The 20437-nt window shown below is 50.9% G+C and overlaps 1 protein-coding gene across 4 annotated transcripts in view; it reads right to left on the minus strand.

Moving 5' to 3' along the window:
• The window catches only part of LOC142498726 (cytochrome P450 2F3-like), a 179407-nt gene extending 161213 nt beyond the window's left edge, over positions 1-18194 (minus strand). For 3 of the 4 annotated variants that reach the window (XM_075607057.1, XM_075607055.1, XM_075607058.1), the window contains exons 1-2: positions 18093-18194; positions 15071-15263 (exon numbers count right to left, since the gene is read on the minus strand). In XM_075607057.1, the coding sequence (XP_075463172.1) occupies positions 15071-15247 (177 nt within the window). In that variant the 5' untranslated portion in view covers positions 15248-15263; positions 18093-18194. Of the gene's footprint in view, positions 1-15070; positions 15264-15706; positions 15875-18092 lie in introns of those variants that run through there. The other variant, XM_075607056.1, reaches the window with a different exon arrangement.
• Between the last annotated feature and the right edge of the window lie 2243 nt (positions 18195-20437).

Raw genomic sequence — 20437 nt, forward strand, 5'->3', positions numbered from 1 at the left:
GCAGGAGCGGAGATGGAGGAGATGCGGAGGTGGAGCGGAGGAGGAGCAGAGATGAGGCAGGAGTGGAGGAGCGGAGGTGGGGCAGGCAGGAGCAGAGGTGGGGTAGGCAGGAGCGGAGGTGGGAGGAGCGGAGGTGGGGGACGTGGGGCAGGAGCAGAGATACAAGTAGGTTGGGCGGAGGAGGAGCAGAGGTGGTCCAGGCAGGAGCGGAGGATCAGAGGTAGAGCGGAGGAGGAGCGGAGATGAGGCAGGAGCGCAGGAGCGAAGGTGGCATGTGTGGGAGTGGAGGTGGGGCGGGCAGAAGTGGAGGAGCGGAGGGCAGGAGCAAAGGTGGGGCGGGCAGGAGCGGAGGAGTGGAGGTGGGGCAGGAGCGGAGTAGGGGAGGTGGGGTGTGGTAGTGGAGGAGGTGGGGTGGGCAGGAGCTGAGTTGTGGAGGTGGGGCAGTTGGGAGCGGAGGTGGGGCGGAAGCAGGGGAGGTGAAGAGGTGGGGCGAGAGCGGAGGAGTAGAGGTGCGGAGATGACGTCCGGGAGCGGTGGAGGTGCGGTGGGGCGGGAGCGGAGGTGAAGCAAGCAGGAGTGGAGGTGCGGAGGTGAGGCGGCGGGAGCGGAGGAGGTGGAGGAGGTGCAGAGGTGGGGCGGGTGGGACCGGTAGAGGTGCAGAGGTGGGGGGAGTGGAGAGGCGGAGGTGGGGCATGCGGGAGCGGATGAGAAGCAAAGGAGGAGCAGAGGTGTGGGAGTGTGTGCAGAGAAGGAGCTGAGGTGGAGCGGCAAGAGCAGAGGGGCAGGAGCGGAGGAGGTGTGGAGGTGAAGCGGAGAAGGAGCAGAGATGAATGGAGGAGCAGAGGTGGGGCGGCAGGAGCAGAGGTGGGGAAGGCATAAGCGGAGGTGGGGGGAGCGGAGGAGCGGAGGTGGGCAGGAGCGGAGGAGGTGCAGATGTGGAGCAGAGATGAAGCAGGAGTTGAGGAGCAGAGGTTGGGCGGCGTGAGCAGAGGTGGGGCAGGCTGGAGCGGAGGTGGGGGGAGCAGAGGTGGGGCAGGAGCAGAGTTAGGGTGGGCGGGAGCAGAGGTGGGAAATGTGGGAGCAGAGGTGGTGCGGAGGTGGGGTGGAGGAGCGGAGGTGGGGGTGTGTGTACGGAGGAGGTGAGGTGGAGGTGGGGCGGGTGGGAGCGGAGGTGGGGCAGGAGCTGAGGTAGGGTGGACGGGAGCGGAAGAGGAGCAGAGGTGGGGCGGGAGCGGAGGAGCAGAGGTAGAGTGGAAGAGGAGGGTAGATGAGGCAGGAGCGGAGGAGCGGCGGTGGGGTGTGCTGGAGCAGAGGAGGTGCAGAGGTTGGGCGGGAGCGGAGGAGCAGAGGTGCGGAGGTGGGGGTGTGTGTGCGGAGGAGGTGCGGAGGTGGGGCGGGCGGGAGCAGAGGTGGAGTGGGCAGGAGCGGTGATGGGGCAGGAGCGGAGGAGGTGCAGAAGTGGAGCGGAGGAGGAGCAGGGATGAGGCAGGAGCGGAGGTGGGGCATGCAGGTGGGGTGGTGGGGGGAGCGGAGGTGGGGCAGGAGCAGAGTTAGGTTGGGCGGGAGCAGAGGAGCAGTGGAGGAGGAGCGGATCTGAGGCAAGAGCGCAGGCTTGAAGGTGGGGCATGCGGGAATGGAGGTGGGGCAGGCAGGAGTGGAGGAGCGGAGGAATGGAGGTAGGATGGGCAGAGGTGGAGTGGGCAGGAGCGGAGGTGCGGAGGTGGAGTGGAGGAGGAGCGGAGTAGCAGAGGTGCGGAGGTGGGGGTGTGTGTGCGGAGGAGGTGGGGCGGGAGCGGAGGTGGAGCGGGCAGGAGCGGAGGAGAGGAGGTGGGCAGGAGCGGAGGAAATGCGGAGGAGGAGCAGAGATGAGGCAGGAGTGGAGGAGCGGAGGTGGGATGGCGGGAGCAGAGGTGGGGCAGGCAGCAGTGGAGGTGGGGGGAGTGGAGGAGCAGAGGTGGGACAGGAGCGGAGGTAGGGTGGGCGGGATTGGAGGAGGAGCAGAGGTGGGGCGGGCGGGCGGGAGCGGAGGAGCAGAAGTAGAGCGGAGGATGAGCGGAGACGATGCAGGAGCGGAGGAGCGAAGGTGGGGCGTGCGGGAGCGGAGGTGGAGCAGAGGAGGTGCGGAGGTGTGGCGGGAGCGGAGGAGCAGAGGTGCGGAGGTGGGGTGTGTGTGCGGAGGAGGTGTGGAGGAGGTGTGGAGGTGGGGCGGGCGGGAGCGGAGGTGGAGCGGGGAGGAGCGGAAGTGGGGCAGAGCAGAGGAGGTGCGGAGGTGGAGCGGAGGAGGAGCAGAGGTGGGGCGGTCAGGAGCAGAGGTGGGGTTGGCAGGAGCGGAGGTGGGGGGAGCGGAGGAGCGGAGGTGGGGCAGGAGCGGAGATAGATTGGGCGGGAGCGGAGGAGGAACAGAGGTCGGGCGGGTGGGAGCGGAGGAGCAGAGGAGCGTAGGAGGAGCGGAGATAAGGCAGGAGCGGAGGTGGGGCGTGCTGGAGTGGAGGTGGAGCAGAGGAGGTGCAGAGGTGGGGCAGGAGCGGAGGTGGGGCAGGAGCGGAGATAGGGTGGGCGGGAGCGGAGGAGAAGCAGAGGTGGGGCGGGCGGGAGCAGAGGTAGAGCGGAGGAGGAGCGGAGATGAGCGGAGGAGGTGCGGAGGTGGAGCGGAGGAGCAGAGGTGTGGAGGTGGGGGTGTGTGGAGGAGATGCAGAGGAGGTGCGGAGGTGGGGCAGGCGGGAGCGGAGGAGAAGCAGAGGTGGAGCGGAGTAGCGGTAGAGGAGCGGAGATGATGCAGGAGCGGAGGAGCGGAGGTGGAGCGAAGGAGGTGGGGCGGGAGCGGAGGAGCGGAGGTGGAGGTGTGTGTGCTGAGGTGGGGTAGGGTGGGCGGGAGAGGAGGAGGAGGAGAGGTGGGGCGGGCGGGAGCAGAGGAGCAGAGGTTGAGCGGGGGAGGAGTGGAGATGAGCGAAGGAGCCAAGGTGGGGCATGCGGGAGCGGAGGTGGAGCGGAGGTGGGGCGGGAGCGGAGGAGCAGAGGTGCGGAGGTGGGTGTGTGTGTGTGGAGGAGGTGCGGAAGTGGGCCAGGCAGGAGCGGAGGTCAGGCAGGAGCGGAGGAGGTGCAGAGGTGGAGTAGAGATGAGGCAGGAGTGGAGGAGCGAAGGTGGGGCGGCGGGAAGAGGTGGGGCGGGCAGGAGCAGAGGTGGGGCAGGCAGGAGTGGAGGTGGGGGGAGCGGAGGAGCGGAGGTTGGTCAGGAGCAGAGATAGGTTGGGCGGAAGCAGGGGAGGAGCAGAATTTGGCCGGGTGGGAGCAGAGGAAGAACGGAGGAGGAGCGGATATGAGGTAGGAGCGCAGGAGTGAAGGTGGGGCATACGGGAGTGCAGGTGGGGCGAGCACGAGTGGAGTAGCGGAGGAGTGGAGGTGGGGTGGGCAGGAGCAGAGGTGGGGTGGGCAGGAGCATAGGTGGGGCAGGAAGGAGTGGACGTGGGGCAGGAGTGGAGTAGGGGAGGTGGTGTGTGGTAATGGATGAGGTGGGGTGGGCAGGAGCTGAGTTGCGGAGGTGGGGCAGTTGGGAGCGGAGGTGGGGCAGAAGTAGGGGAGGTGAGGAGGTGGGGCAGAAGTGGAGGAGTAGAGGTGCGGAGGTGGGGGTGCGGGAGCGGAGGAAGTCCGGCAGGGTGGGAGCGGAGGTGAAGCGGGCAAGAGTAGAGGTGCGGCAGGAGCGGAGGAGGGGCAGGGGGGAGCGGAGGAGGTGCAGAGTTGGGGCGGGTGGGACCGGATGAGGTGCAGAGCTGGGGGAGTGGAGGTGGAGAGGCGGAGGTGGGGCATGCGGTAGCGGAGGAGAAGCAAGGAGGAGCAGAGGTGTGGAGGTGGGGGTGTGTGCGGAGGAGGTGCGGAGGTGGGGTGGGCAGGAGCAGAGGTGGAGCGGGCAAGAGCAGAGGAGCACAGGTGGGGCAGGAGTGGAGGAGCGGAGGTGGGGCAGGAGCGGAGGAGGAGCAGAGATGAGGCAGTAGTTGAGGAGCGGAGGTGGGGTGGGCAGGAGCAGAGGTGGGGCAGGCAGAAGCGGAGGTGGGGGGAGCAGAGGAGCAGAGATAGGGTGGGCGGGAGCGGAGGAGGAGCAGAGGTGGGGCAGGCTGGAGTGGAGGAGCAGAGGTAGAGCGGAGGAGGTGCGGAGATTAGGCATGAGCGGAAGAGCGGAGGTGGGGCGTGCGGCAGCGAAGGTGGAGCGGAGGAGGTGGGGCGGGAGCGGAGGAGCAGAGGTGCGGAGGTGGGGGTGTGTGCAGAGGAGGTGCGGAGGAGGTGGGGCGGGAGCGGAGGAGCGGAAGTGGGGCAGGCAGGACCGGAGAAGGGGCGGGCAGGAGCGGAGGTGGGGTGGCCAGGAGCGGAGGTGGGGCGGGCAGGAGCAGAGGTGGGGCAGGCAGGAGCGGAGGTGGGGTGGGCAGGAGCAGAGGTGGGGTGGGCAGGAGCGGAAGTAGGGCGGGCAGGAGCGTAGTTGGGGCAGGTGCATTGATAGGTTGGGTGGGAGCGGAGGAGAAGCAGAGGTGGGCCGGGCAGGATTGGAGGAGCAGAGGTAGAGCGGAGGAGGAGCGGAGATGAGGCAGGAGCGAAGGTGGGGCGTGTGGGAGCGGAGGTGGGGCGGGCAGGAGTTGAGGAGCGGAGGAGGCAGATTCGGAGGTGGGGGGAACGGAGGAGTGGAGGTGGGCAGGAGCGGAGGAGGTGCGGAGGTGGAATGGAGGAGGAGCAGAGATGAGGCAGGAGTTGAGGAGCGAAAGTGGGGACGCGGGAGCAGAGGTGGGGCGGGCAGGAGCAGAGGTGGGGCGGGCAGGAGCAGAGTTGGGGCAGGCAGGAGCGGAGGTGGGGGAGCGGAGGTGGGGCAGGAGCAGATGTAGGGTGGTCGGGATTGGAGCAGAGCAGAGGTGGGGCGGGCGGGAGGTGGAGCGGAGGAGGAGCGGGAGTGGAGGAGCAGAGGTGCGGAGGTGGTGGTGTGTGTGTAGATGTGGCGTGGGCTGGAGCGGAGGTGGGGCAGGCAGGCGGGAGCGGAGGTAGAGCGGGCAGAAGCGGAGGAGTGGAGGTGGGGCAGGAGTGGAGGAGGTGCGGAGGTGGAGCGGAGGAGGATCAGAGATGAGGCAGGAGTGGAGGAGCGGAGGTGGGATGGTGGGAGCAGAGGTGGGGCAGACAGGAGCAGAGGTGGGGGGAGTGGAAGAGCGGAGGTGGGGCAGGAGTGGAGGTAGGGTGGGTGGGAGCGGAGGAGGAGCAGAGGTGGGGCGGGCGGGAGCGGAGGAGCAGAGGTAGAGCGGAGGAGGAGCGGAGATGAGGCAGGAGCGAAGGTGGGGTGGGCAGGAGTGGAAGAGCGGAGGAGTAGGGGTGGGGTGGGCAGGAGCAGAGGTGGGGCGGGCAGGAGCAAAGGTGGGGCGGGCAGGAGCGGAGGAGTGGAGGTGGGGCAGGAGCTGAGTTGCGGAGGTGCGGCGGGAGTGGAGGTGAAGCGGGCAGGAGAGGAGGTGCGGAGGTGAGGCAGCAGGAGCAGAGGAGGGGCAGGTGGGAGCAGAGGAGGTGCAGACGTGGGACAGGTGGAGGTGCAGAGGTGGGGGGAGTGGAGGGGAGAGGCGGAGGTGGGGCATGCAGAAGCGAAGGAGGAGCAGAGGTATTGAGGTTGTGGTGTATGTGCGGAGGAGGGGTGTGTGTGCGGAGGAGGGGTGGGCGGGAGCTTAGGTGGAGCGGGCAAGAGCAGAGGAGCGGAGGTGTGGTAAGAGCAATGGCGGTGGAGCGGAGGAGGTGTGGAGATGGAGCGGAGGAGGAGCAGGGATGAAGGAGGAGCGGAGGTGGGGCGGCGGGAGCAAAGGTGTGGCGGGCAGGAGCACAGGTGGGGCAGGCAGGAGCGGAGGTGGGGGGAGCGGAGGTGGGGTAGGAGCAGAGATAGGTTGGGCGGGAGCAGAGGAGGAGCAGAGGTGGGCCGGGCGGGAGCGGAGGAGCAGAGGTACTGTAGAGCCGAGGAGGTGCGGATATGAGGCATGAGTGGAGTAGTGGAGTAGTGGAGGAGTGGAGGAGTGGAGGTTGGGTGGGCAGGAGCAGAGGTGGGGCGGGCAGGAGCAAAGGTGGGGCGGGCAGGAGCAAAGGTGGGGCGGGCAGGAGCAAAGGTGGGGCGGGCAGGAGCAAAGGTGGGACGGGCAGGAGCGAAGGAGTGGAGGTGGGGCAGGAGCGGAGTAGGGGAGGTGGTGTGTGGTAATGGAGGAGGTGGGGTGGGCAGGAGCTGAGTTGCAGAGGTGGGGCAGTTGGGAGCGGAGGTGGGGCAGACGCAGGGCAGGTGAGAAGGTGGGGCGGGAGTGGAGGAGTACAGGTGCAGAGGTGGGGGGGCGGGGAACCGAGGAGGTGTGGCGGGAGCGGAGGTGAAGCGGGCAGGAGTGGAGGTGCGGAGGTGAGGCAGCTTGAGCTATTAGAGATGATTGTGGGTTCCTCAGAATTTACCTTGGGTTCCTTATCCAAAAAAAGGTTGGAAACCCCTGCCTTAGTGGCTAACCGCTAAGGTAATGAAGGGGCTAAATAGCAGGCACTGCTTTATTGTTGGTACTGTACTGTAGGTGGGTGAAGTTTGAAGTTGCCCCAGGGTGGATATTGTGGCCTTGCGGCAGGGAGGCAGTAGAAGTTAACTCCTTAATATCCTTTTTAGTTACAACCTCTAAGGTAATGAAGGGGTAACCCCTCACGCTACCCTCCCACAAGGCCTAAAGACCATCCTGGGGCAACTACCATCTTCACCCACCCCCTGTACCAACAACACTACACCGGAATGAGTACAACAGTTATTTGCCAAAGATGGCTAATAGCTCTTTTCCCCATTCTAAAAAAACATTACAGTGAAATACAAAAAAATAAATACAATCCCCCTCCATTCCCCCCAACCCCAACACACACTGTAATGGGCAAAATTCCTATTAACCAGATATGGATGCTCATTTGCCCATTAAAAATAACACATTAGATGGTCGTTATATCATTTTAACGTTGGCCTCCCTCTACGCGCCCTGTACACAGGATGCGTCCTTTTTTGACAGATTCTTTCACCTGCTAAACTCAGCAGCTAAGGGATACACTATAATAGCAGGAGATTTTAACATCACAATGCAATCTTCAATAGACAGATCAGGGGGAAATGACTCCGATAATAAAAAAGCTCAAAATTCCCTGCACAATGCCCTGAAAGATAATCAATTAGTAGACATATGGAGGGAGCTCCACCCTACGACAAGGGACTACACTTTCTATTCACACCCACACACCTCATACAGCAGAATCAATTATCTCTTCGTTTCGTGCCACCTGGTCCCTAAGGTCAATCATACAAAGATTCATGATATTTCATGGTCTGACCATGCACCAACTGAGCTCAGGTGCAACAATATTCAGACCAATAGACCAGGCGCAAACTGGAAACTTAATGAATCTATTCTTAAAATACCCGAAACCTGCGAAACGATAGGTCAAGAAATAACTCAATTCTTTGAGATAAACACAGGCTCTGTGGAGTCCGATATGACTTTATGGGAGGCTCATAAAGCAATGCTAAGGGGCATAATAATTAATCTCAGTGCTAAAAGAAAACGAGTGAGGGATTCCAAAATTCGGACGCTCCAATCCAAATTGCATTCCCTTCCATCGAGTCATAAGATCAATCCCGATCCACCTACGACACAGGAACTTAAAGATACAAAAATTGAATTAAATATGGTATTGACTTCCCGGGCGGATAACTCCCTATGTTGGTCTAAGAGGAAGTTTTATGAAAAAGCTAACAGGCCGGATACGATGCTGGCGCGCACTGAAAGATAGGCAATCTAAGTTTAATATCCAAGCTATACGCTTAAAATCGGGTGTACTTACGGCCAACCCTAAAAAAATAGTGGAAGAATTCGGTTCATTTTATGGCTCCCTATACGACGGTAAGAAGGTGGCACACAATAACAACACGAGCAGCGCACTGAGAGATTTCTTAGCCAGCTCAAAACTAGAGAGATTGACAGAGCTAGACAGAGAAGCTATGGGCGCTGACTTCACATTGGAAGAAGTGTCGCAGGCCATCAAGGAGCTTAAGCCATCAAAGGCACCAGGCCCTGATGGCTTTTCGGGGCTTTATTATAAGAAATTTTCCGAGTCACTTGCTCCGAGGCTGCTCCAAATGTTTAATGCTATCTTAGCAGGAGCCCCTATTCCTGAGGACATGCTGCGACGTCTATATCACTTATACATAAACCTGGCAAGGATCCGCTAAATTGTAAAAGCTATAGGCCAATATCTCTAATTAATACCGATATCAAAATATATGCGAAATTATTGGCCAACAGATTAAGTCATATCCTACCCAGACTAATACACCCAGATCAGGTCGGTTTTGTTAAGGGGAGGCAGGCAGCGGATAACACCCGACGATTTATTGATCTGTTGGAATTGGCTAACAAAAATAACACACAAAGCATGCTATTAAGTCTGGATGCAGAAAAAGCTTTTGATAGGATAGACTGGCCATACTTAAAAGAGACGCTCGCGGCATTTGGCTTCGGAAATCGGGTGAGTAGAGCGATTATGTCACTATACTCAGGCCCAACCGCCAGGGTCATACATCAGGGCTTCCCCTCGGTCCCATTTCAAATTCAGAGTGGCACAAGACAGTGATGCCCTTTATCTCCCCTCCTGTTCGCCCTATGTATTGAACCCCTCGCGGCACGAATTCGAGATAGCCCGGATATCTCAGGGTTAAACGTTTACTCCCAATCACATAAAGCGGCCCTGTATGCTGATGATATCCTATTAATCATCTCCAAACCCCTTACGTCATTACCTAACCTGTTTGACCTACTAGATAAATTCTCCAAGGTCTCAGGTTTCAAGATTAACCAATCCAAATCTGAAGCTCTGAATATCAACCTCCCTAGACATACAGAGAAATTACTGAAACTAAATTTCAATTTTAACTGGCAAAAGAACTCGATAAAATATTTGGGGACCTATATCACCAAAGATGCAAAAAGCATCTATAAAGCAAATTATCCCAAACTGATCTGGACTCTAAAACAAGACCTAATCAGATGGTCTTCCAAGAAGATTTCTTGGATTGGAAGGATTCAAAGCGTTAAGATGAATCTACTTCCCCGTATCCTATACCTCTTCCAGACACTACCTGTGCCACTCTGTCAGGGTTGTGCTCGCCACAAACCAGGACCGGACCGCGAGGCTGAGGTGGGGTTGTAAAAGCACCGACCTGAGACCGCGCAGGCTGATCCGGATTGCGCAGTTCGTAGTCATATGTCGCAGGATCAGGATTGGAGAAGACAGCGTCGTCGTTGTACAAGCCAGGGTCAGAACAGGAGACGTCAGGATAAACATTGTCCATGCAGGAGTTCGGCAATAAGGAGATAGGAGAGACCCGCTTCAGCATAGGAGCGCGGGGTTGGCCTTTGCGCGAGCGACGACCATGGCCCATGGTGCTGGTCACAGGAGATGGTAGGCAGACCAGAATAGCACACCGTCTTGCTGCACGGGTGCACCAGTGCTACAACGCAAAAGTCCTGAGCGGGCAAGGGAATCCACTGTTTCAGCGCAGGAACCAGGACACGGCCTCTCTATATTAGGGAAAGAGTAGGCCCCAGGAACCAGGAAGCTGTAGATACAGGGAAACCTCCGCTTCAGTGCAGGAATCCAGGAGACTGCAGAACGCAGGGACGAAACCTCTACTTTAGTGCAGGAATCCAGGAGGCTGAAGGACGCAGGGACGAAACCTCTGCTTCAGCACAGGGGAACAGAAGCTGAAGGACGCAGGGAATACCTCCGTATCAGCATAAGGGAACAAGCGGCTTGAAGGGAGCTGAAGGATGCAGGACGTAACCTGGAATCAGCATTGGAGAACAAGCGGCTTGAAGGAAGCTGAAGGACGCAGGGCGGAACCTGGTATCAGCAAAGGAGAACAAGCGAGAGCTTGTGGCAAAACAGTTGACATCCAGTTAGGACTATGCTCGGCCAGGAGCATTATGGGCAAGCAATACTTAAAGGCCAGCGGGCCAATCCCCGGCGGGGGTGTGAAGGTACTGCCCCTAATGAGTGAATGCAAGTATAGTTTGCAATGAAAGGCTGCACAGCTGCAGTAGATACCAGAGGGAGTGTGTATTGCTTTGAGTGAATCCAGGCTGCAGCAAACCTCAGGAAAGCTGTTCCAGAACTGCACCGGTCTGCAAGGTAAGGTAACCAGTAAACCGTGGAGCGGATTCCTTACACACTCAAACTGAAGGACATACTCTCACTTCAGTCTGGAATATCTAATTTTATCTGGGGAGGTAAAAAACCGAGAGTAAATAAATTATCTATGAAGAGACCTATCTTAGCGGGTGGCCTAGCGGTACCCTGCCTGTTGTCATATTTTAAAGCGGCTCAATTAAACCAGGTCATACAATGGCATTCCGACCCCAAATTAAAAAGATGGGTAGAGCTCGAACATGCGGCTTGCTCCCCTTTAGAGCTTAACAATTTGATTTGGCTACCTAAAACATCAAGAAAAAAAACTATTTTACCGCTCACCTCAATGGCTAACTCCTTATCTGTTTGGGAAGCATCAAGATTAAAAAACTCACTTACTTCAGCAAATTCCCTGATGTCACCCATTTGGAATAATCCTAGCTTTGCACCGGGTCTTATTGGTCATAATCACTCAATTTGGAAACAAAAAGGCTATACTAGACTCAAAGATCTGGAGGGTCATGATCTAAAAATTAAATCTTTTGACCATCTCAGACTAGAAAAAGACATTCCCCACGCTGAATTCCATAAATACCTCCAGCTCAGATCATTTTATAATAAATTTGCCCCATACCCCCCATTGACGAATTTTGAAAAGCTCTGTCGGGCAGAAACCGACACTAAGGGACTCATATCTACGATATACAGAGAGGTAGTCGAGCCTGCAATCTCAAAACACCAATCACCTACATTCCGTACCCAATGGGAAAGAGACCTGGGGGAGACCTTGGACGACGAAGAGTGGAATGCTATATTCCTAGGAGCCGCAAAAAGTTCTATATGCACCACACTGAAGGAGAACGCATATAAAGTTCTTATGAGATGGTACCTCACCCCACTCAAATTATCTAAGTTTGTACCAGGGTCCTCCCCATTGTGCCCTAAACAATGTGGAGGAACAGCTGACCTGTTACATATGCTGTGGTCTTGCCCGCTGATATACCCGCTATGGGAAAAGATCAGAAATTGGATCCAGAGAGTATTTGATCTCACTATTCCCCCAGACCCGTGGCTGTTTCTCATGAACAGACCCCTAAAGGGCCTATCAAAATCACACAATAAACTAATTGCACATTTTGCTCTAGCTACGCGGTGCGAGATCGCAGCACTATGGAAATGCCCCGATATTCCAATTATCCCAAAGATTCGGAATCGTATTTGGTTTATCTGCCAGATGGAAAAGTTAACGAGCTTAGTTAATGACACTGGCGACAATTATCTAAAAGTTTGGGCCACCTGGCTTGCCCAAACAGACATCCCTGGGGTAGAGCGTAACACAATTTGGCTATAATAGTAATAAATGCGTTCTCCTTTGGGGACGTGAGAACCAACCCCACACCTAGAACCTCATACTCCTTACGCCCAATCACTTATTCTACAGAAAGGCCTCACTAGTTGATACATAGTCCTCACGCTGTCCCGGTGTTCCCCAGATGTATTCATATCCTTGGATACACCTTCCCTCTGTCCTTCCCCCCCACCCCCTCCTTTACCTCCTCCCCCCCCCTTTTTTTTTTTTTTTTATATTATTATTTACCCCAGTACCTTACACATGACGATTCCCACTCACGTGGTTAAGTAGGGCTCGAAAAACTACGTGAGTTTATTATGCTTTTGTTATTGTATATGATATGCTAAATATGCACCTGATGTCTTTTTTTTATGTATATCAAGCATTTATGTATAATAAAATACAAGTTTAAAAAAAAAAAAATAACACATTAGCCAGCCAGCATAAAGTAAATTAAAGTTCAACTTATCCCTGCCAGGATGGAGGCCGTCCTCATCCTCATCACCGTCCTACGTGGGCAGTAACATTACAATAAAAAAAAACTACTGGCCACTAACCCCTTAATCACCTTAGCAGTTAGTAACCGCTATAGTAATTAAAGTGTTTCCTCCCCTCCCCTGCTACCCACCCAGGAGGCCTAACTACCCTCCCGGGGCAACTACCCACACCCACTCTACCCATTCATTGCCACAGTGGTAAATCATGCCCTCATAGCAGTTACCTTCCTGGTAGAATATATATACAGGAGATCGAATCCTTTGGAGTGGGCGCACAACTCTATGTATCTCTTTTAGTGTGTATTAATGCTTTTGTGTACACACATACTGTATTCAAATGCCATTGAATCTAATGAACACTTTTATATATCAAAACAAAGTCCCATGTGAGAGAGGATGTGCCAGGATAATAAACAATGTTATTAAGACAGACAGCAGTCTATCAGTATCATTAGAGGGTCAATGCAGATTTAATGGATTATCCCTGAGACAGATAAGGTGTTGTATGTGACCAATCTCTATGAAGTGAGATGACTCGCTTGATCTGGCAGTCATAATCCTGCAAGCTTGGGGAGTTGGTGATGGTGGCAGATTTTTCAAATGACCACAGGCATCCAGCCGTCTATGTCCTTTTTAGCCTCAAGAAATTTCCATAAGCTGTTATAAGTCAGTCGAGATGACTAGCTGGCTGCTATATACTGACTTTCCAGAGAGGGTTGACAAAGGGGAGACCGGCCACAGTGAGAACCCCTATTACCTCTTATCGTACGGATGATGCCATTTACTCCCCTGGGGTTGAATTGGTCCCCACATAGGCCAACATCTCTCTAAAGGATTGGGCTTACCTTTGTGAGGCAACTCAGTCACTAAGTTAGCTCATTGAGCTGGCTGACATGGCAGCAGCTCAAGGGGCCGAAGCAGTAGCTGAGGCGCCAACTGCTCTTGGCTCCATAACATCTTTGGGTGCCTCTGCCTCATACAGCAATCGATTACAAAGGATGTCCACTTTCAATACCGCTTCCGTGGGCATGCTAACCTCTAGGCATCTAGAGACCAACTCCTCCATTGTCCAACTGCTAAATTGGCCAGCACTCTTTCATTGATACTCCATAGATTGAGGCTAACTGAAGACCAGAAAGTTATTGCTCATGCTTGGCTTAGTGCTCCTTTATCTCTGAGTTAATTATAATAATAAAACTAATTGTTTGTTCTTGTTTAGGGCTGCTAGTTTTACGTAGCGCTTTACAGAGACATTTTGCAGATACAGTCCCTGCCCCGTGGAGCTTATAATCTATGTTTTTTTGGTGACTGAGGCACAGGGAGGTAAAGTGATATGCCCAAGGTCACAAGGAGCCGACACCAGGAATGGAACCAGGTTCCCCTACTTCAAACTCAGTGCCAGTCAGTGTCATTACTCACTGAGCCACTCCTTCTGCAGTCTTGAGGCTGAGAATGCCTCAGTACTGAAATACCCACAGATATTTCAGCCCTGAGTCTGGTGATCCCACTCCTCCCACCAGAAATAAGTCTGTGATGGTACAGGGTTGACCAGACTATACGGGACCACAAAACATCACGTAGAATGCAAAAGTTAAATAGAGGTTTATTCTGGCCTGAGCCAACAGGAAACAACACTAGCACAAATAGAGCAATAACTCACCAGAACAAGGGCTTAAGATGGACTCCTAGTTAACTACAGTAGGTGCCGGACACTGCTGAAACCCTGGATTCCAACTCAATCACAGACTATCCCAGTAACCCGGGATGACAACCTCTGGTTCCACAGTTTATTCTACTGTTGGTCTCTAGATACAGTACTGAGAGAACCATGAACAAATGTGGAGCTCTTATTTGCATTGGCTTCTATACAGTAGTTTCCCGGCCTCCATTTGGAGACACTGAGACATGAGGCCCAAGTTCCAATCAAAAAGCAGAGACCTTTCCTACGCTGAGCTACTGTATCAAGAGATGGTGACAGTGATGCTTGTGCGGGGCGGGGGGGGTGGGGTGGGGTGGCGAGATCATCTTGACCTGAATAATTAAGGCCATGGGCAGTGACAATGAATAAAGATAGCTTTAGGGGCAGGACCGCCTCTGGCCAGGCCCAACTTCTTTACCTGGCTGCTGGTGCTCTTGTTGCCGCCAGGCCCGGCTCTCCCACAGTTGCGGGCATCTCTCACTCATGATGCTGGCACTCGCCAGGCCTCCCTGCCATTAGTGTGTGGCGGAAGCAAGCTGGGCTCAGCATTCGGAGTGCACCAGCATCAGAGAGGGGCCCGGCGAGCGCTGATGTCAGAGGCTCAGCGTGGGGCACTCAGAGGTCACTGACAAGGTGTTAAATGGGGGGGCTCACAAGACCACCAACACAGGGGGAGGGGGGCCCATCATACTCCGGTCCTGGGCCCCAGGGAAATCTGTCCGTGGCCCAGCTTAGGGGCAGAGCTTGGGAACATAGGAAATTGGGACTGACCAACGTGAACCGAAGGGGCTAGAACACAAGCACCGGTTTCTGATTTCAGGTCCCTACCACATGCAGATATAGGGGCCTTGCTGCCGGGGAGAGAGCAATGCTCCGCTTTTGAGGTGGGGACCCTCCCAGAATTTGGGCTACCCTTCCCCACCTCATCATTGTCCAAAAGAACTGCACCTTAACCCACACAAAGTTAGCCTTCTAACTCACTGTACTGTATGCTGGCCACTTAGCCATTGTTATTGACCCAGGCATACAATAAGTCAGACAGATACAGTTGAAAACACAAACATCCAATAATAACAGTTAATGAATACACAGCAAAACACAGATCTCTAACTTGTCTTAACTACCACCATGGATGGCAGCCATTTGGCAGCACTGAGATGGCTAGTTAACCATGTAAGCTGGGTCACCATCATGACTGGTAGAGACAACAAGCAGGCTTAACCTTTATTATACCATGTCATACTGCCCCTACCAACACAAACATGTCATTGTCAATAGGTCAGTTTGGTCTTCGTCATGCAATACCCAGAATTATCATGCCCAACTAACCTCCATGAGTGAGCTCACAATATCATTTGTGTCAAGTTGCAGCAGGTTCCCAATGAAAGGGAGTGGAGTGGGACCTGGTGGAAGCTTAGCTCTCTTCTTAAACATCTCCATGTAGTTCAGAATTAAACAGGTGACGCAGAACAGGACAACAATGACTCCGACATCATAGCTATCCATCTTGCGGTCTCTCAACCTGTCAAACAGACATGCCCCATGGGAGTGTGTTAACTGGTTGAAACACAAACTATCCTTTTATTCTATGGAATGAATACAGCTGGTGACTGATAAACATACTGTAGAAAGTGACATCTAGTAAGTCCCATATAAAACAAAAGGGTCGTGCTCTGAAGCTAAAGTGTGTTAGACTCAAGGATCCTTGACTGAATGATGGATTCATGGAATAGCCTCCAAGTAGAGGAGGTAGTAGCAAATATAGCAAGATAATTCAAAGATTTTTGGGATAGGCATAAAGCTACCCAATATATAGTATAAGAAGATGATCCCGGAAGAGAAAAGGAAACGGGGCACAGCCATGCAAGTAATGGGTAATCCGGGGCTACAGCGTAGTACTGATGAAAAAATCTTTAATGTTTAATCGACAACATGGTACAGACAGGTTAAAAAAACTACTCTTACACGTTTCACGCTGTACACAGCGCTTTGTCAGAGAGTATACAATTCTACTGCTAGAGTCCATTCTTGTAGTTTTTTTCCCCAACCGGAAGTGACGTATCGGCGAAACTCCGCATATGGATTGGCTGGTGAATAGGTAAACACATGTCTGTGAATCACATCACCTGCGTCCTACGGAAGGGGGAAATGGACATACTTCTCCTCTAATAAAGAAATGGACAAAGCTAACAATTCACACAATAACCAGAACCAGCTTTAAATGTGGGACGGACAAATACAAAGAATTAAAAAAATTAAAAACAATAGAGTATGCGTAATGGAGTTACTGAAGTAAACTAGATGCACGTATCTCTTATTGTATACATGACCAGAACAAATGTGAAATACATTCTAGAACACGTATGATATATATAATAGTAAAATATTATGGTTAATCCTATAATCATGAACTAAGGTGTGTGAATTAAATATTAAACTTGTGTCAATTATTATAGCGTATTATCTAATTAAAGTAAAATCAATATTCAACATCTATAATTCATACATATATTAATAATACTGAAACTATATAATCAATACAAGAGTATTATATCTATATGACACGCTAAATACAAATAAATACGTCTATCTATAATAATGTAACAGTAACTAAAGTGGACAACCATCAACTAAAAAACCATAATATTAAATAAAGAAAAACACATGATGCTAAAACAGGAACGGAAAAAAATGGCACTATTAAATAGGGCCAATAAGCCAGGAAAAAGGAAAGCATATCTGTGACTGAATCTTATTGTGATAATATAGATGAACAAAGAGATGTTTAAGATATGAGAATTATTTAAACCAAGAAATGTTTTAGTTCCCAGTCGGTATTTATACTGTACCCCCGGGTGAAAGTGACCAGAGCGTATAAATCCAATACATTTCTCTTTGATTCAGGGCTGCTTCTCTGTTACTCCCCCTCCCCCCCAACATTATTCTGAATGTGCTCTAAAGCACTGAATGTAAAATTGCTAATGGAGACTAATGTGTATGTGGAAAAATGTTTTGAGACAGGAAACCTTTGATTTTTGTTTCTAATCGATCTGAGATGCTCAGAAATTCTGACCTTTAAAGGTCTAATTGTTCTGCCTATATCAATGCTTCCACAAGCACATCTCAGGATGTAAATGACATCATTCGAAGCGCAGGTCATGAAGTTATTTATTGTATGGACATACTCAGTATATTTACATTTTATTGATGTGAGAGGAGTAGCATATTTACAGTAATTACAGTTTCCACACTTGTGGAAACCTTTAGGGAGATTCGATATATGCTGAGTGTTATTAGACGTCGATATATGCTGAGTGTTATTAGACGATCTAAAAAGGCTGGGAGAAAGATGATAACCTATTGTTTTTGCTTTCTTGTAAACAAGTTTATAATAAGAATGGACAAGTTTCCCTAGATCTTTATCAAGGTGTAAGACCCTCCAATGTTTTTCTATGATAGCTCTTACTTGATTGGCTTGTTTGCTATAGGTGGTGATGAATACTGTAGTGGGACATCTTCCTTTGTATTGGAATGTCCCCTGAATTGTATTTTTTTTCTCTTGTTTGTCTTTATTATTTCTCTTTTTTAATAACTCTAAACGATTTGTCCCTAAAGCTTGCATAAATGCTGAATGTATATCTCGGTCACAATACCCTCTATCTCTGAATCGTATATTCAATGCCTCAGATTGTTTGACGAACATCTCATCAATTGAGCATATGCGCCGCAATCTGAGGTATTGTCCTGTAGGAATACCACACAATAGCGACCTAGGATGGCTGCTATTGGCTCTTCAAGCAAGTTCATTCATATCAATTGTCTCTGAGACTGGTTACCCAATTCATTTGTAGCACTGTTTCTATGGAACTTTGTTCTGTTGTTACCTATAGTATAAGAAAGCCAAGTATCTAATAGGGCTTAAGTTTTCACAACAGAGTGGAAAATGGGCAGACTGGATGGGTCAAGTGGTCATATTCTACAGTATGAACCTGTTTTTATATGTCCCACCTAATATCCCAGTTTTCCCCTCGACAGTCCCCAATACTTTTATTAGGTACCTCAAAAGTCTGTAGCGTTCCATAATGCACATCCCAACAATTCTTGAATTGTTTGAAGTTGATACATTATATATCAAGGAATGCACATTTTTTCCACTATCCTTTAACGTAAAGGAAAACAAAACCAAAGACCAAATGGGGATCTAAGACTTCGTAGCAGGTAAATATATGGTGCAGAATGAGGTGAGCGAAGTGCTCTTTGTCTGCAAATAATGTAGAACTGGACTGATACCTCATTGTGACAGCTGGTAAATTCTTTGTCACTCATGGTATTAAAAAAAAAATGGTCTTACCTTTAGTAGAAAATACTTTTACAGGTACCCAGATTGTACAGAATATTGGAGAGAGAAAGATTTCTGAGGCTCATAGTTCTCTGTTTATACTGTATGACACATTGGGAGGTCCTCCCCTTTTTAATTGGCAGCAAGATGCAACAGACCACTGTGATCCATGGCAGTGTAAAAGAATACATTCCTCCCAGCAACAAATTAAAATTAAATTATTGACTGATGTGATATTTAATGGATTGTGGCCCATAAATAATAAACTGTTGATATGCCATAGGACATCCTGCAGCACTACAAGACACCTTTTACAGCCCAATTAAATCAACAGGCGGTAAATGTTACATATTGTATTTTAGAGGAAGCCAGACAGGGGGGCTCAGCTTCAAAAGTTTGCGCTCCCCTGCTTTAACAGATGGTTTGCAAACAAAAATATCTGATATACAGTATAAGAGATTGCAACTATTTGTGGTGATATATACTGTAAGTGGGATTGTAGCTATTAATTCTTCAGTACCAGTGGGAAATGCAAATGGGAGCCAAAAGGTTATAGGAGACAAACTTTCAAACTGTTATTTGCTTGACAGAGTTCACACAAGGATGCTTCATTTTCCAGCTTGATCTGATCTGAGATTTCTCAATCCTAATTTCCCCCTCTTTTGATCCATGCTCAGCCAAGGTTGCGTTTGTTGTTGTGCAATATGGTAGGATAAGTACACATGCATGCACATACTGTAGATATTTACCCACAGAAAAGTCTTGTGAAAGCGTAGAAATAAAATCAATGGGTCAAGGGTTCAAAGTATCAATGTGAGTTTATCTGCACCAAGGTACAAGTGAGAGAGAATTCAAAAATGAACTCATGCCTCTGAAAACATATTACTTGGTATCACATTTGTATACATTTCAAAATGAATAATACGCCCCTTAAGGGGGCTGGCTTAGAGATAAAAACAATGTGATGACTTATACAAAAATCCTTATTAATACATAAATATGCTTCACATGCTATATTCTTATCCTATATATCACAGCAGTGTGGGCACCTTAACTTCTGACTTTATGGAGTAACCCTGTTAAGCCCTCTGTGTGTACTGTATCTGTCAGTTAACAGAACCTAAGGTCAGCAGAAATGTCTAAGGCAGGAAAAACCTCTTACGAATGCAATGTCAATTTCATGACTCGTAGGAATTATACAAAGGGGAGTTACAGCTAGGAGCGATACTCTGCAGGATCAAACATTCACAAATCATACACAAATATACATACATTCAAACACTCAAAATGGCAACTGCGCCAAAATGGTGGTAATGATAGTCTGTCTTCATATAGCCTGAGCCACACACATTATCTCAATCTTCACAGTCCTCTCTTTTTATTCTTAAAACATAGGGCCTTATTCAGAGATGGTTCAGAAACAAAATCGCCAGTGAATTTAAAATGAGTGTTTTTGGGCGTTGCTATCACGGTATTCAGAAAGTCTGGATTACCAGTGATAGCAAAATGCCCAAATGGGCGAGTTGCTGCCAGCGAGAGCATCGAGCCTCTGAAAAGGCCTGAACCGGCGATTCATTTCTGCTGCAGAGAGAGCTGCTCTGAGAGAGCCGCCTCTCCCAGCTGAAATGTCGCCTGAAAAATATTTATTTAAATATATATTTCTTTAATAGTGTAGAGGTGCAGGGGGTCTCCAGAGCTGAACCACGTTGGTTTTATGTCCGGGGACCCCCTGCTTCCCGAGATACAGGCACCTTTATGGGGTGCCGGTATCTCCTATGCAAGGAAATGTCCCGGTCATGTGACGCGGGACATTTCAATGCAGAGGGATTCTGGCACCCCATAAAGAGGCTGGTATCTTGGGAAGCAGGGGGTCCCCGGACATAAAACCAATGTGGTTCAGCTCCGGAGACCCCCTGCACCTCTACACTATTAAAGACATGTATATTAATAAATATTTTAAAACACATCAATAGACGCCCCCCACCCCCCTCCGCCCAAATCCATACAGTACAGTAATGGGCAAAATAACTATTATCCAGATATGGATAATAGATTATTTGCCCATTATTAAACACTGCAGTAGCATACATATATAAAAAACAAAATTAATGTTATACTTACCACAACAGCAGGTCCCTCTGTCCTCTGTTGCCAGAAAGCATATATACAAAATAAATACATTCTAATTGCCCCTAACCCCTTAATCACCTTAGTGGTTCCTAACCGCTATAGTTATTAAGGGGTTAACCCTGACCCGGGAGGCTTAAGCACCCACCCCCGACTGACTATATCCACCCTATACCCATTGAGTAGAATAGTGGTACATCATACCCATATAATAATAATATGGGCATGAT

This window comes from Ascaphus truei, chromosome 7 (genome assembly GCF_040206685.1).
Source record: "Ascaphus truei isolate aAscTru1 chromosome 7, aAscTru1.hap1, whole genome shotgun sequence".
Lineage (NCBI taxonomy): Eukaryota > Metazoa > Chordata > Amphibia > Anura > Ascaphidae > Ascaphus > Ascaphus truei.